Raw genomic sequence first — 16,728 nt, 5'->3', positions numbered from 1 at the left:
AAAAAAAACACGTTGTCAATCAAAGCTACCTGGTGGTGAATGGGGAGGTGTGGGCCGCGAGGCATGCCGGGGATTGTAGTTCCGGAGCCCCGGGGCGCGGCTAGCGAGGGAGGGGGCGGGGAACTACAAGTCCCAGCGCGCACGGCGGCGAGCCGAGTCCCAGTGTCCGTGCCATCCGGGTGTCTGGGTGCTGTGCGAGCAGGAGTGGGGTGTGGTGTGGTGGAGCCGCGAGCGCTACAGGCACCGGAGCTCTTCCCCACACATACACACACATATATACATATATATATACACACACATATAGAGCACAACACAACAGGGCTCAGTGCATTGGAAAGAAAAAAATCATTGCAGCCACTCAGACCTCCGCGTCTTTTGCATTCCGCTCGCGACCAGCAACAAAGCCCGATCTTACAAGGAAATTAAAAGTTTCTTCTGGGAGACGTCGTCTGGACCTTTCTCTTGAGCAAGGCTGAAGGACTTGGAATCTGAAATTTAAAAGGAGAGGGGGAACTTCTTTTTCAAACATCTTCACACACACACACGAAACAAAAAAAAACACACAAAAAAAATTGAATCCACTTCTAACTGGCCATGGGTTGTACCATCAGCGCTGAAGACAAGGCGGCTGCCGAGCGCTCGAAAATGATTGATAAAAATCTGCGGGAGGACGGCGAGAAAGCGGCTCGAGAAGTGAAGTTGCTACTTCTGGGTAAGTTGGATCCCAGCTTATATTTTATATTTTTTTAATATATATATATGTACACACATAAATAAATGAGGCTGGGTTTGGGGGCATCGCTACATGTTAAACTAGAGAGAGAGAGATTGAGGATTGAGAGTCTGGACACTCTGTAACTTTTACCAATTACAAACTGAGCCTAACAGATCGCGATTTTTATTGTGTTTAACCGCTCCCTGAACAAAATGCTGCTCCACTCTTCGGACTGAGGAGGAGGAGGAGGAGGAAAGGGTGATTAAAAATAACGGAAGTTGCATGAAGCGAGGTATTTTTCAACAGCGGGCCCTCCAATGTTCAATAAAATATAGTTTTTCTTTAAAAAATGAGCTCCCTTATCCCGCAAGGAAATGTTTTGAAACCATGTCAGTGAAGAAGTTCGATGCAGTGTTTCCGAGGAATGCCTTTTTGCCTATTCCTGTAGTTACACGTTAACCATTTTAAATATATTCGGACACTTCAAGTGGGACGGCAAATACTCCCAGGGGGGTTCTTGTGTGTTAGGATTAATTAACATTTTGATTTCTACTTCGACACCACACCCCTCCCCAAATAAAATTGCAGACATAAATGCAGGAAGTAATGTTATGGGTTTGTCCACTGCCGAAAAAACAACTTTCAGTTGTTTAGAAATCTGTCTTTCAAGTAAATCCAAGGTCATTTTAATACTTCTAATATTTGTTGTTATCTTCCAAATTTGGGAGTGGATTTTCCCACCGATTACTCAGTGGTTCCAATAATTAACTAACTGTAGAGTTGGTTTGCAGTCGTGTATGATGATGTCGTCAGGGCTTAGATGACAATCTGTGGTGCATTTTTTTTCGGTCTTCTGCGAACTTGGACGATGTTGACGTAGAGTTCAGACAAAAAGGGGAAGGAAGGACGGTGGAGGAGGATTGAGGAGAGGCTGGGCTCCGCATCGACACACAATTTAACATCAACCTAAGCCTGTATCGCTCTCGTGTGTGAAGAATCAACCGGAGAGATCACTGTTTCGAGAAGGGAAAGAGGGGACAGGGATTCAATGGGGATGATGTTTTAGCGGCTGGCTGTGATTAATAAGCGAATATAGAGAGCTTATTCACAACTGCAAGCTGCTCGCATTGCCTGTTGCTTTAGTCTGTTTAATTGCATATTCAACAAAATTAATTTTATATGTTTCCCTTACTGCACTTAATTACGTTGGGTCAAAATCAAAAATGATAGCTTAATATGCAGTTCAGGGGGGAAATACTTGCTTGTTAAAGGATGTGTAACCACAAAGTGCTGACGTGCACACTATCAAGCGCATGGGGCAGTGAAACATTTAATTAAAACTACAGCTTGCAATTATGTAGCGCCTGTTATGTAAATGTGCACGTCCATGTAGCATTGCAAAATGTTCCCCATTTAAAAATGGAGTAAGAATAAAAATGCAGGAGTCTCCAGAGAAAATAACATTCTCAAATGGAGGCTGCTCAGAGGTTTGAGGAAATAGAAGTGTGGAAGCCTGGAAATGATTTTGAGTGTGTGTGCGGGTCTTCCGGGGTGTAACCTACACGTTAAGTCAAAACCCTTTTGGGTAACGGATCTTTCAGCTTTAATAAAAATAATTTTTGAGCTGTAAATAAAAAAGCCTTTTTGGGTGTGGAACCACCTTCGCCGAGGATGAGGTGACACTTGTGGTGGTGGTGTACATTGTATCATTTCCTGTTGTGAACAAAGTATCTGGCCATGTTTGCATTCATTCTTGTAACAAAAAACAGTAAGAAAATGACGTGAGCAATTGAAGATTAATGTTACATGAGGAATGAAGAATTGATACTCCCATATGAAGTATCTTCAGCATTGAATGTAGATTGAATACATCAGTGTGAAATTTTGTTTTGGTTGGAGGAATAGGGAAGCCACCTACTCCTTGGAACATAAGTTCAGATGAGAGAGAAGCACTGAGGAATTTGAGTGCATATTCACAAACGCACTGAAAGCAGCAAAGCAGGTTAAAAAATCCAAAAAAAAAGGCAAACAAAGCACAGGGGATCATTTTTGGTGAAATATAATTCAAAAGACGACAGAGCTCTGGTCTCCAGGTTGCAAAAAGAGGATAGAAATTTCAACAAGGTTTACAAGGATGATCCCAGCACTCAGGGTACAAATATCAGCCAAGATGAAACAGGCTGGGACTCCTCACGAGAAAGAGAAAATTTAGAGGTGATCTGATTGAGGCCTTTAAAATTATGAAGGGGCTCATTAGAATAGACATAAAGATGTTTTCAGTCATGTGGAGTCCAAACAAGGGGCCATGAATATAAGATAGTCACCAATAAATCTGCTAAGGAATTGAGGCATACTTGATCTCCGAAAGAGTGGAATCTTCGACTACAAGGAATGATTGAAACTAAGAGCATAGATATATTTAAGGAGAAACTAGATAAGTTTATGCAGGAGAAATAAATACAAGGATAGGGTGGGATGATGTAAGATGGGAGAAGACTCATGTGGAGCATAAACACCATCCTAGACCCATTGGGCCGAGTGACTTATTTGTGTGTCGTAAACTCTGTGTAATTCTATATAGGTTATGGGTTTGGCAGGGAGCCCCTTTGATGGAAAGTTCATAATGACAATTGAGTAATATTTTTGTAAAATGCATTCTTAATTAGTGCAGCTTTTGTTGCATAGTGAATAAACTAAATGTTTTGAGGCAAAATTATGCTAAAAGGAACTCTGATACACCTGTTAAAAAATAAAATAAACATGAAAACCTTCTGTGCTTTAAGAACACATTATAAATCCTGATGAGTGTTGGCATTAAGCATGACTCTGGCATCATGAACCTGCAGATAAAATGTATTTAATGTCTGTAAATCACATGTTTTTACAACATTGTACTTTTTAGCTGTTTAGGAAAAGGTATCTTCTGTATTTAAATGCCAGAATCTATTAGTGAAACGTTAACCATTTTGTGTACAATATATTTATAAATATTTTATTGTACATTTTAAATCTATAGATATTTCAGCTTTATTTTGTGTTCAATTTAATTGATAACACCAATTAGTGAGGTACAAATTCCCTTCACAATTCTTTTACAACATATTCCTTTTACAATATATGTTAATTTGGTAAATGGGTAAACTTAATAAGCTAAAGAAATGGAGAGGATGGGTCTAAAGGTGCTGTGTATTCCTCTGTGGCTTGTCTCCAGTGCAGCTGGAGACAGCACTAGTGCTAATTAGTCTCTTGTGTGGTTTGGGTTTAGGATGTTTACAATTTGAATGTCGTCAAATGAATTTTCCAAGTAAAATTGGTACAGTAATTAAAAATGCAATGTATACAATATGAAAGATATTTAATGGTAATCACTAACATAATGAGTACTTGCAAATCAGTATATGAATCTACAGGGAGAACACGATCCTTAAATACATCTATTTTAAAAAGGCCATCTGAGATAGCATTTTGCTGTTGTGATGTGGGGATTGGGGAAAATCTCATTGTCCTGTAATTACGTTTTGTGTATCTCCCTTCCGCTAAATGCAATTGCAGTTTTAAGCAATAATGGAATAATCCAACAATGAAAATAACCTATAATGTTGCTCTGTGCTTAAATTCCTTTCTTTCATTTTGGTACCACATTTTCATCAATGATGTTGGGTGGCTCGTTTAAGGATAGTGCATTGATGTACAGAGGAATAGAGCCAGAGTGTATAATTAATTACAACACAACCTCAGCACTTTGATTATTGGTGCTTCTGGATGATTTATTATGTCTATCCATCCAACCTGGTTCTATGCTTTGGAATGAGGAGAAAAAAGGTTTAGATTAAATATATTAAAATGGAATTTTATAGTTTGTGAAATATTAACTTCCGAGACTCATTAAGACATTTCATCAGTGGTCACGCACCTTACATTTCTTGAGTAAAGAAAGTGAATATACTTTTTTAAAAAATTGTTTGGTAAATATAGTTGAGTGGTAATTGCAAAAGTGTCAATTTCAAGATCCAAGTAATTTGTCAGGAAAACTTAGCTGCCTCTTTTGCTAGATGTTGGGTGATTCATGGGCTTAGAGCTGGTAGATGGAAATATATGAAATATAATATGTAGAAATGAATTATTTGTGATCTTGCTGTGGGGAGAGAGGAAGATGCCAGACAAACAGCCATTGTCTAATGCCTCCTTCTCGAATCATGGCTCCTGCTTCACTGGCCATGGTGTGATTTTTGATGGTTGCTGTTGTGAAACCCATGGTCAAAGGAGGAGATCCTACTGTTTTCAAAGAGAAATTTGGAAGGTAGGGAATGATTCAAAAAGAAACTGCTGAATTAATCCTTTAAGCAACCATTTGGAAGGGGAGCGCAATCTGTTTTAAAATGAAGCAGCAGATTGTACACGCAGTTGAATTTCTTGCACTCCTGGTATGACCAGCAAGTATTCTTGTATACTCAGAAACATTGCAGTTCCATTTTTCAAATTGAATTGTGAAATAATTTTGTATAAAGCAAGCAGTTAGGAGGAGACAGATACTGAACTGCGAAGCTATAAAATCAAAGCACTTGAGCTAAGAGCAAGTATCATCAGCAGAATCGCCTTCTTAAAGAAAGCCTAGACTATTAAGATAATTAGAAGTTACTTGAATTGTTCCTTCAATTAATGTTTGAACATTTTTGGTTTAAGCAATGAGCGATGATACCGGGTTGACAGTGTGAAAGAGCTGAATTAACAGATGCGGTTGAAATGACCAGATTGCTGAAGCGTACATGAATTAATGACTGTATCTGTGCAGAAACTCATTTCCCTTACACCATCAATGTCAGTTCCGCCTCTTGGTTCGATCCGTTTGTGATCTCATCAACATTTGCTGGTTAGACAAGTAGTCAAAATAAAATATGAAGTTGTTCAGCATAGTTTGTCGGTTTTATTTATTATGAAGTGGTCCTGATGGTGTTGCTCATTACAATTGTAAGTGTTTTGTTGTTTTACAATGAATATAAATGTATTGAAAGTGTTTTTATCACTTTGGTAGTGAGCTTGTAGGTGGTTGTTGTCTTAAGGGTAGATGCAGTGAACATATTGCTGTTGTGCTGATGCGGGGTAAAGTTCATATAATCAGTTGCTCTGTAAACTATTATGCTGTGTGAAATTTGTAATACTAGGCCCAGCTGTGTTCGTACTTTGTATTGTCTTCTATTTACTTACCCAGTAAGTTGCCAATTAACAATCAATTAGTTATCAAAGGCTGGAGCACTTTTTTTTAACCCTATTTGATGTAAGTGTATATTTTAATATACAATGTCAATGATGAAAAAAGAAAGACTTGCATTTATGTAGCACCTTTCACAACCACTGGAAGTCTCAGTGCTTTACAGTCAGTGAAGCCATCATTGTAATGTAGGGGAAAAGCAAAAAACTGCGGATGCTGGAAATCCAAAACAAAAAGAAGGATACCTGGAAAAACTCAGCAGGTCTGGCAGCATCTGCGGAGAGGAACACAGTTAATGTTTTGAGTCCGTATGACTCTTCAATAGAACTAAGTCAAAATAGAAAAGAGGTGAAATATAAGCTGGTTTAAGGGGAGGGGTGGGGTTGGGTGGGGAGGGGTGGGACAAGTAGAGCTGTCGATTTCTACAGCTGCAGCATTAGTCCTGTGTTTCATAGAGAGGCTTTCACAGACTGTGAATGGCACTATAAAACCATAAATCTGGTTATTGAAGTAAATAATTAACATCAGTGGACATATGGCAGTTCTCTAATAGGAGCTGACAAGTAACGTCACTGACGAAAACATTTTTGGCTTACTCTTTCCCTCCCCCAATATAAGCTTATCCATGGGAAATAGTCAACTTCGAATGAGTACATAACTAATTGAAGTGTAATTTAGATCCATAGATATAATGCAAGATCACACCGCTTTCTATTATACAGAATCCCTGGTTCAAGCATAGGATTGTTTTCCTTTGTATTTGGTGCACTAACTATAATCTATCCAGTGCCAAAATTGATCAAGAATTGAAGTTTCTCTCTCATCCTCTGGTGAAAAATATAGTGATGAATGTTAATTGCTGAGTAATCCAGTGGACTAGGCTGTGGTGCAGAGATTTCTAAATTGACTGCTTTCAGCTGCAGTTCATAGAGACCCAAGCAAAATGCTGCTTGAATGCTGGTGTAATAATTCTTGGCACACTAGTGAAGCGTTTTTCAGGATACGCCTATATTTGAAAATAAGCTACTTCAATATTTAGAAGTGCTAGTGGCAAGAGTTGTGAGCTAAAGCTTTAAGCTTCAGTAGCTGTAATTTTTTTTCCCCTGTAAATTATAAACACTATACACAGGATGTTTTTTATAAGGCATACAGGGAACTACTATGACGAGTTTTTAATGCATACCTCTACTGGTAACAAACAAAATCAAGGAGAGTATATCGTATGCTTAATGCACGAGGCTCTGATTCATGCTAATTGTGGATCAGGAAATGAAGAATGAGTTCAGTGGTGGAAGTATGCAGAATGCTCTGCTGCTGGGCAATGATTACATGAAAGATCTTTTTTGTCCCTTCCCTTCACACTCCAACTTGTTTTTTTTCTTAATACACAGGAGGGGTTCATATTCTGCAAAACAGCAATAAGAACTTAAAAGAAAAATCAATCTGTTAACAGCTTGGCTGCTAACATACATATGAGCATACGAGATAGGAGTAGGCCACTCAGCCTTCTCTGCCATTCAATAAGATCATGGCTGATTTGGTTGTAACCTCAACCCCACATTCCTGCCTACCCCCCAATAACCTTTCACCACTTTGTTTATCAAGAATCTATCTAGCCCTGCCTTAAACATATTCAGAAACTTCGCTTCTGCTGCCTTCTGAGGAAGTGATGTTCCAAAGGTTCACAACCCTCTGAGAAAACATTTCTCCTCATCTTTGTCTTATGAGTGACCCTTTATTTTCCTTTCCTACAAGAGGAAACATTCTCTCCACATCCATCCTGTCAAGACCCCTCAGGAACTTTAAAATGTAGTGGATACAAGCCTAGCCTGTCCAACCTTTCTTCATAAGACAACCTGCCCATTCCTGGTAATAATCTAGTAAACCTTCTTTGAACTGCTTCTAATACATTTATATCCTTTCTTGATAGGAAACCAACACTGTACACAGCACTCCAGATGTAGCCTCACCAGTGCCATGTATAACTAAAGCTTAACCTCCCTACTTTTGCATTTAATTTCTCTTGCAATAAATAACATTCTATTAGCTTTCCTAATTATTTGCTGTACCTGCATACTAGCCTTTTGTGATTCATGCACACCCAGATCCCTTTGAATCTCCAAGTTCTGAAATCTCTCTCCATTTAGATAATATGCTTTTTTTTTATTCTTCCTGCCAAAATGGACAAGTTCACATTTGCCCACGTTATACTCCGTTTGCCAGATCTTTGCCTACTCACTTAACCTAGCTATGTCCCTTTGTAGCCTCGCTATATCCTCTTCATCACTTACTTTCCTACCTATCTTTGTGTCATCAGCAAATTTAGCAACCATACCTTTGGTCCCTTCATTCAAATCATTTCTATAAATTGTAAAAAGTTGAGGCCCCAACGCTAATCCTGGTGGCACACATCCTGCCAACCAGAAAAAGACCCATTTATGCCAACTGTTTCTTGTTAGCTAGCCAATCTTTTATCCGTGCCAGTATGTTACCCCTTACACCATGAGCTTTTATTTTCACCTTTTATGTGGCACCTTTTCAAATGCCTTCTGGAAATCCAAGTCCTGTACATCCACTGGTTCCCCTTTATCCGCAGCACATGTGACTCCTTCAAAGAACTCCAGTAAACATCTTTAGTAGCTTCTAACATTTCCCCAGATGTTAAGCTAACTGGCCTGTAGTTCCCTGTTTTCTGCCTTCCTGCCTTTTTGAATACAGGAGTTATATTTGCTATTTTCCAATCTAACGCAACCTTCCCCAAATCTAGGGGATTTTGGAAAATTAAAACCAATGCATCAATGATATAGACCTTAGAATGAAGTCCATCAGGACTCTAGATTTGTCAACCTGCAGCGCCAACAATTTGCTCAATATCACTTCCCCGGTGATTGTAATTTTTCTCAGTTCTTCGCTGCATTCCATTTCCTGATTTACAGCTATTTCTGGGATGTCACTTGTACCCTCTATAGTGAAGAGTGATGCAAAATACCTGTTCAGTTCATCTGCCATCTCCTTATTTTCCATTATTAATTCCCCAGACTCACTTTCTATTGGACCAATGCTCACTATAACTCTTTTCCTAGTTAAATATCTATAGGAAGTCTTGCTATCCATCTTTATATTTCTAGCTAGCTTTCTCTTGTACTCTAATTTTTCCCTCCTTATTGATCTTTTTGTCATTCTTCGCTGTTCTTCATATTCTGTCCAATCTTCTGACCTGCCACCCTTCTTTGCATAATTACATGCTCTTTCTCTAAGTTTGATTCTGTCTTTAACGTTTTTCATTAACCACAGATGGTGGGTCCTCCCCTTGGATTTTTTCTTTCTCATTGGGATGTCTCTTCTGTGTATCCTGAAATATCCCTTTAAATATCTGTCACTGCATCTCTATTGACCTATCCCTTAACCTCATTTGCTTGTGTTGTAATGAGCCAGAGTTGGGGACTCCCTTTGACCAATTAGATCCATTGAAGCAATCAAGTCAAAAAGTCATCGCTCTGTGATTTTATATTAGCTTAGTTAAGACTACATTTTTATCACAAAAGTCCTGATAACATGCAATAATTCACAAAAACATGTCTCTCTCGCTATATCCTTCTGACTCTCTCACTCTGTCTCTCTGACACGCTGCCTCTTCCTGTCTGGTGCACTCCCTCTCTTTTTGCCTATCTCTGGTGCATTCTCTTTCTCTCTCTTCCCCCCCTTCTCTGGTAGGCACTCTCTCTCGCTCTCTGGCATGCACTCTCACTTTCCCTCTGGCTCGCCCTCTTGCCATTTATGTTTTGAAAAATAAGGAGCTTGCTTAAACCTGCCCCCTTTCTAGTTTTAAGTGTATTTTTTGTTATTGAAATAATGTACTGAGTGCGGTGCGGAGTAACGTAGAAAACCGGTCAGTGAAAATGATCAAACTTGCCAATCTTAGGAAATTGGCTTGACATGCACCGTAATGATTATTAAGCTGGTGATAAATAGATCTTTGGCACTACCTGGCTCTGTAATTTCTCCAATCCTTTTCTTCGATCGTTGCATCACTGTTTTGAACCCCCAGAAATTGAGAGATGAAGAGAACCTGCTGTTTTGAAGTGCTGAATAAGCCTCTCTTCAAAGTGTTCTGGAATCTGCATGTCCTTGGAATAAATTGGGACAGTACAACTGCCCAGAGATTCCAAGCTCTTTGTGTTCAGTAGATTGTGCTGATTTCTATAGGTCATACAATAATCCTGGCTATGCAGGCGTCACAACAAAGGCAGCTGATTGTTATTTCTGCATCATTTCTTGCCTCTGTCCTTAACTTGGGCCTTTCACTTTTGAAGTACAATGTACCCTTGTATGTACCTTTGTCACTTCCAGATTCTCTAATGCTCTACTTGAAGACTTCCCATCTTTCATCCTTGCCTATATTCTGTGGTGCATAAGGTCCTTCTTGTCCATCACTGCTGACTTCCCCTGTATTGGTGCCATATTCTCTCCCCAACATATTGAATTTTCAGATCCCTTCATGGCGATGCCTTGCTTTATCTCCGCAATCTCCTCAAGATCTACATCCCCTCTCAATCCATTTCTCTGATGGCAGCTATTTGTGCATACCCTCATCCTTTTGCTCTACAATTGGTGGTAGAGCCCTCACTCATCTTTGTGATACTCTCCTGCCTCCTTTTTCAAAAATGAAACTTCTTCACAATGTAGATTTTTCTTTCCCATCTTAGCTTTCTTACAGAGGGAGAGAGATTGTGTTTCAAGCCCCACTTACAACCAGGTTGGTTGAGCGGTACAAGTTTTGGGAAGTTGCTTCTTAGGATTTCCCTACACAGCTGTCTGCTCGTCCTGGCTGTGTTGTTTAGGTGTGAAGCTAAATGAAAGCTACGTATCTTCCTGCAAGAAAGGAAGGGAACTTGATTCAAGTGATTTGTAATCATTTAAATGGAGTCACCCTGCTCTAGCTCCGACTCCGTTTATATTTCCAGTTTGCTGTTGACAGCATCTTTTGAAGTTGATAAGCTGTGAATATAAACAGTGCTGTCAGAGGCAGCACACAGCACCCAGATAAGTTTTGAAAGGCATCTGGGGCAGACGGTTACTGGAAACATAAACATGAAATTAATTTGGTTAAAAAAAAATCTATGGTGGCTAGTGACTTCAGCAAGTTGCCTGCCTCCATACAAATCAGCAAAATGGTTTTACCTTTGCTTGTCACTGAGAATTTGGCTTGTCATTGAGGATTTGGCTATGAAAGCACTGGCACCTGTAAAACCATGCTTTGCGCAGTTCAGTTGTATTGTATCTCAAACTCCTTGCAATGTAAGTGGGATGGCTTATGTGGTTGTTGGCAAATGTGTCAGCCGTGGCTCAGTTGGTAGCACACTCAGCCCAGAGCCACAGGGTTCCATGTTCAAGTTCCACTTCAGGGCTTGAGTATTTAAAAAGAAACAAGTCTGACATTCCACTGCAGTTCTGAGGGAGTATTGCACTGCTGAAGATGTTGATGAGATATTAAACCAAGGTCCAATCTACTTGTGTGGATGTAAAAGATCCTATGGCACTATTTGAAGATGAGCAGGGGAGTTATCTCTGGTGGCCAGGCCAATATTTAGCCCTCAATCAACATCACAAAAACAGATTATCTGGTCATTATCAGCTTGCATATTGACTGCCGAGTTTATGACAGTACAACAGTAACTATGATTCAAAAGCACTTCATTGCCTGTAAAGCATTTTGAGATGCCTGCTGGTGGTTAAAAGCACTCTTAAATACAAGTCTTTATTTTTCTTTTAAAATGGATCCTTCTAACTGGGCAGTAGCATTCATTATTATTTTTCATAATCGTGTTGGAATTTTGATTTGAAATGATCTTTTTTTATGGTGATGGGGACATAGGGTTGTCATTTGTCAGATGGAGTTGGGTGGTAGCTGCGCACACAGTTACCATTTGGCTCACTTTGCAACAAAGCTTGTCTTCACAACTGTTGTTTCTACAATAATTTTGCATCACATTTCTTTATGCAACCCATTGCCCAGTCCAGGCACAAGTCCATTTATAGCACCAATTTAGTGAGACGAGCTTTGGTGAGCAGGATTATGGAGGTCTATTGGTTTCCTATCATTTTGTCAATGAGTATATCTTGTCAGACCTTACTGAAATCTTTGGAAGCTTGAGAAAGGAGTGAAAAGAGATTAAGAAGGAAGAACAGGTTGACGTTTGGCTAGGCACTCTGAGCAGCCATTTGTGCATCTGGGTGCAGTGTATCAGAGCACTGGATTATGCAGCAATTTGTGTGTTAATCAGAAGAATGTTATTTACAAGAACTTAAATTTAATACCTTTAATAAAACATTCCAAGATGCTTCACAGGATAATAAAACAAAATATGATGCCAAGCCTCATAAAGAGGCATGAGGCCAGATGGCCAAAAGCTTGTTCAGTGAGGTGTGCCTTAAGGGAAAGAAGAAATGTAGGAAGGGAACCCTAGAGCTTGGGGCCTAGGCAGCTGAAGTTACAGCCACCAGGGGCGGACCGATTTAAGATCAGGGATGCTCGAGGCCAGAATTAGATGAGCGCAGAGATCTTGGAGGATTGTGGAACTGGAGGAGGTTACAGAGGCAGGGAGGGGTAAGGCTATGAAGGAATTTGAAAATAATTGAGAATTTTAAAATAGGTTTGTTGCTTGACTGGGAGCACAGGTAATAGGTGAATGGAACTTGGTACGAGTTAGCATAAGGGCAGCAGCGTTTTGGATGACCTCAAATTTATGGAGGTTAGAATGTGCAATAGCAGCCAGCTGTGCATTAGAACAGTCAAGCCTGGAGATAACAAAGGTTAAAAATAGGATTTCAGCAGCAGGTGAGCTGAGACAGGACTGGAGTTGGGCAATATTAAGGAGTTAGGCAATAGGCAACCTTAGTGATAGCATAAATATGGTGGAAACTCATCTTGGGTTCAAACATAACACCAAGGTCGCAAACAGTTTTGTTTAGTCTCGGACTGTTGCCGGGAGAGGGTTGGAATCAGTAGCTAGAAATTGGGGTTTGGAGTGGGAACAAAAAACAATGGCTTCAGTCTTTTCAACATTTAATTGGAGGAAATTTCTGCTCATCTCATACTGGATGTCTGACAAGCAGTCTGATAATTGAGCCACAGTGGAGAGGAGTTGAGAGAGATGGTGGTGAAGTACAGCTAGCTGGTGTTATCAGCTGTGCTTATTAGTCATTTTAATTGTTTTAGCAGTGCAAGTTCCCAGAGTGTAAACTGCTTCTTGGACTTGCTCCAAAAGACAAATTTGGAGCTCCAGCAATTTTGCTTATGCTTTTATACCAGGAGACAGCAAACAAACATTGGCTTGCTCAGACAGGTATCTGCCTCAATAGGTGCTTGCAGCCATTGTCACTTAAGGCAATAAGTGTTAATTGCTACTATCAGTGCTCATTGACAACACTTTCCAACATTCAGTGAGAGTGTGCATTACTTTCTCTATTAAGGTTGGCATCTTGAACGCATGATGTGGTCTTTTCAGGTTCCTTGTATTTGGCAGCATTGATCAAGCAATTCGCAGTAGAGAATTTTCCCCTTTAAAATAGGACTCTGGCACCAGGGCACAAACCTGCTTCTGTTTCTTTTTTAAAAAAATTGCTCCTTGAAGTACATTATAGAATTTAGTTTCATTTCTGTGGAGAAGTGTCAGCGGATTAGAAAAAATGTTATGCTGGCGTGCAATTAAATTGGATTCTGGAAGATCATTGCCTGTGAATCTGCCCTCAGCTTTAATTGTACCAAATCCAGTTCACTGATTCCAAAGGATGAGTGTAGGCCTAGTTTTTTCAAAGGTCTACAATATGCTTCTATGGAAAGCGGAGAACTGGCTCCCAGGATCCAAAACTAAATAAACTGCTGTGTATAGAGTAATAAGTCAAAGGACATGACCCCAGTTGATGACCTGGTGAAGCTCACGCCAGAGTGGAAACTGGGATTCTTCTGATTTCATATTCCTCATTCTTTTCCCCCCTCTGATCTAGGGATGTGGGCAGCATTGGCAAGGTGGCTTTTAGTACCCATCCCTAGTTGCCTAGAGAAGTTGCTGGTGGGCCATCTTGAACTGCTGCTGTTCCTGATGGTGATCCATCTTTGGCCTTTTGCAAGCTCGAAACTGAAACAAATGGTGGCATTATGGTTTAAGTTTTGAAATTTGATATGTTGTATTTGATTTTAACTTCGGTGTTTAATGCTTCAGATCATGTGATCCAAAAATAACGACAACTTGCATTTATATCGTGCCTTTAATATAGTAAAATGTCCTGAGGTATTTCATAGGAACATTATCAAACAAAATTTACACCGGGTTGCATAAGATGTTATGACAGGTGGCTATAAGCTTGGCCAAAAAGGTAGGTTTTAAGGAGTATCTTGAGGAAGAGAGGGAGGGGGAAAAAGAGGTGGGGTAGAGGGGTGTACTCAGGGTTTAGGGGTTCTACTAGCTGATGGCATAACCACCATTGGTGTGGCAATGAAAATCAGGAATGCACAAGAGGCCAGAATTGGAGGAGTGCAGCCATCTTGGAGGGTTTGTAACACTGGAGGAGGTTACACAGATTGAGAGCGGTGAAGCCAAGGAGGAATTTGAAAATGTAAAAATTAAATTTTTAAGACAAAATATACAAATTTAGCCTATGAGCACCCACTCAAAAACTGGGTAATCTGGCCCAAAACTGGACAGTAGCAACCCTAGTCAGGGCTTAACCTCACATTTTTATTATATATCCTAATACCAGAGAAATCACATACCATTTTTTATTTGTTCACTGGATGCGAGCATTGCTGGCTAAACTAGCATTTATTGCTCATCCCTAAAATTTGTATGAGGATCAGTTTCGGGGATAAATTGTAGGAACAGGAGTGGGCCATTTAACCTTTCAAAACTGTTGCATTTTTATTATATTATTGATCGGTAACCTCAACCCCATTTATCCACCTTTTACTCTTATCAAATCCCTTTATCATTTTAAGCATTTTAAATTTGAACTCTGGAAAAAATACGAATGTAATTTTCAGCTGAAGGCAGTACATGGCTAGCTTTTCTATTATTGTGTAATAATGTGTGTGGATGCTTTAAAGATTCTCCCAAAATTTCAAAAAATACATTTTCACTAACCATAAATATATGGTATTTATTTTAAATACCTGACAACTGAATTCAAGGTATAAATAAAGCACTTTTTGGTATTGGGATAGTTATTTTCATGTACGGTATATATCAGTAAATTTGCACAGCTTGATTCTGCTCCTTAGTGTATTGATAATGGACTTTCTTTGAACTAAAGGTTAGCCAGATGATAATGAAAAATAGCAGCATTACCAGTGACATTGCTGCCAGCCGTACCTGGGTCTGACCTTTTGCCTATCGTTTTCAGTGTAATGCTTTGAAAAAATTAATTATTGATGATTGCATTAATGGCTTGCAACCTGTAATTGGTTAGTGTTTGCTACACAGAAATGCTGCATTTTGCAGAGGTAGGAGCTGCTGTGAGACAGGCAGTCATTATTTGGCCTTTCTGTGTAGCACTGACTCATTTCCTTTTTTCTTGTTTTTTCTCTCTTTCTCTCTCTCTCTCTCTCTGAAGTGGGAGAAGTTGCCAGAAATCAAATGCTCATTCTTCGTGTTGCATTTTCACCCGTTTACATTGGAAGAGGTGACGTATGATTATTTTAGTTGAGTAGTGAGAACATCAACCTTTTTTTTAGTAGGCGCCTGCTGGCCAAAGGGTTTGAGAAGAAACAGAAGCAGTTTTCCTCATACAGAATCTACTGTTAGCAGATTTTTGGAAGTGGGTGTCTGCGTGACTCCCAACTGGATTGCATTTTCAATGGGCGCCGCAGTGTAGGACTGCAAAAAAAAAGAGGAAGTATGCCAAGACACCCCATAACTTTATTCCAGTTCCTTAATTTGAATGTGCTTTTATTGTTCTGGATTACCCATCATTTAATCTTTTTGCATTTTGAAAGGTCTCACTGGGGAATAGGTACTGCTTTATGGTTTAACCCATTCTTCCAAAAGTGCTATCACAGCACTGGGAGATGTTGAGTATGGATTAGATTTAAGTAGTTGATCCACTTGCGTAAATGAACATGTAATATATATAGAGAACCACAGGAATGTAATTAAATAGTAGATGAGCCACACATTATTATTCAGTCGGTGCTGTCAGTAATGAGAGGTACCAGGTTGAAGCTCCCGCCATAAGGTAGTTAGATCAGGTTGGACCTGGGATGCTGCTGCTTCAGCTGTCTTCCCTCCTTGCCTCAAGTGCCCACTGCAGAACCAGGATGATAGTTAGTTTCTCATACCAGTCATCTTTGCGGTCTTTTGAATGAAATGGCCAATTTTTTTTGTTTTCTGACCTGCATTCAAACCCTGTCCTCGGCACATCACCAGTGCTGCCCAGTCCTTTCCAAAATCTGTTGGACTTTTTGCCTTCAGTTTTTGATGCTGATGGTCTTCAAATCCAGAATTTTGGGCAAACCAGAGAATCCTGAGTATGCCAGCTGGCATTTCTGTCACTCTGTTATGGAGAGAGAGAGATTTCCTTTTGAAAAGGAAAGTAAAAGATGACATTGTACACTTAGTTGAGATGAATGACACCTTCCTTCCCCTCCCGCCTTCCCCATAGCAACAACCCCATGTGGTGCCAGATTTCTCTTTATCACCCCAGCTCCCCCTTGTCCCTTACCCCAAGCCCAATTTGGTGCTGATATATTTATAAGCTGGGGTGTTAGATTATGAAATGTTGTGTAACAGCAGGACTTTGAGCATTGGAA

General features: G+C 39.8%; 1 protein-coding gene across 2 annotated transcripts in view; it reads left to right on the top strand.

Annotated features, from left to right (window-relative positions):
* Positions 1-205: 205 nt before the first annotated feature.
* LOC144681551 (guanine nucleotide-binding protein G(i) subunit alpha-2) overlaps positions 206-16,728 on the top strand; it is a 213,543-nt gene continuing 197,020 nt past the window's right edge. Inside the window, exon 1 of one of the 2 annotated variants that reach the window (XM_078543220.1) lies at positions 206-712. In XM_078543220.1, the coding sequence (XP_078399346.1) occupies positions 595-712 (118 nt within the window). In that variant the 5' untranslated portion in view covers positions 206-594. Of the gene's footprint in view, positions 713-5,664; positions 5,684-16,728 lie in introns of those variants that run through there. The other variant, XM_078543221.1, reaches the window with a different exon arrangement.

The sequence above is a fragment of the Cetorhinus maximus genome, chromosome 6 (genome assembly GCF_964194155.1).
Source record: "Cetorhinus maximus chromosome 6, sCetMax3.hap1.1, whole genome shotgun sequence".
In the NCBI taxonomy this organism is placed as follows: domain Eukaryota; kingdom Metazoa; phylum Chordata; class Chondrichthyes; order Lamniformes; family Cetorhinidae; genus Cetorhinus; species Cetorhinus maximus.
The sequence above is the reverse complement of the archived record's forward strand: the minus strand, read 5'-3'. Positions and strand labels throughout refer to the sequence as shown.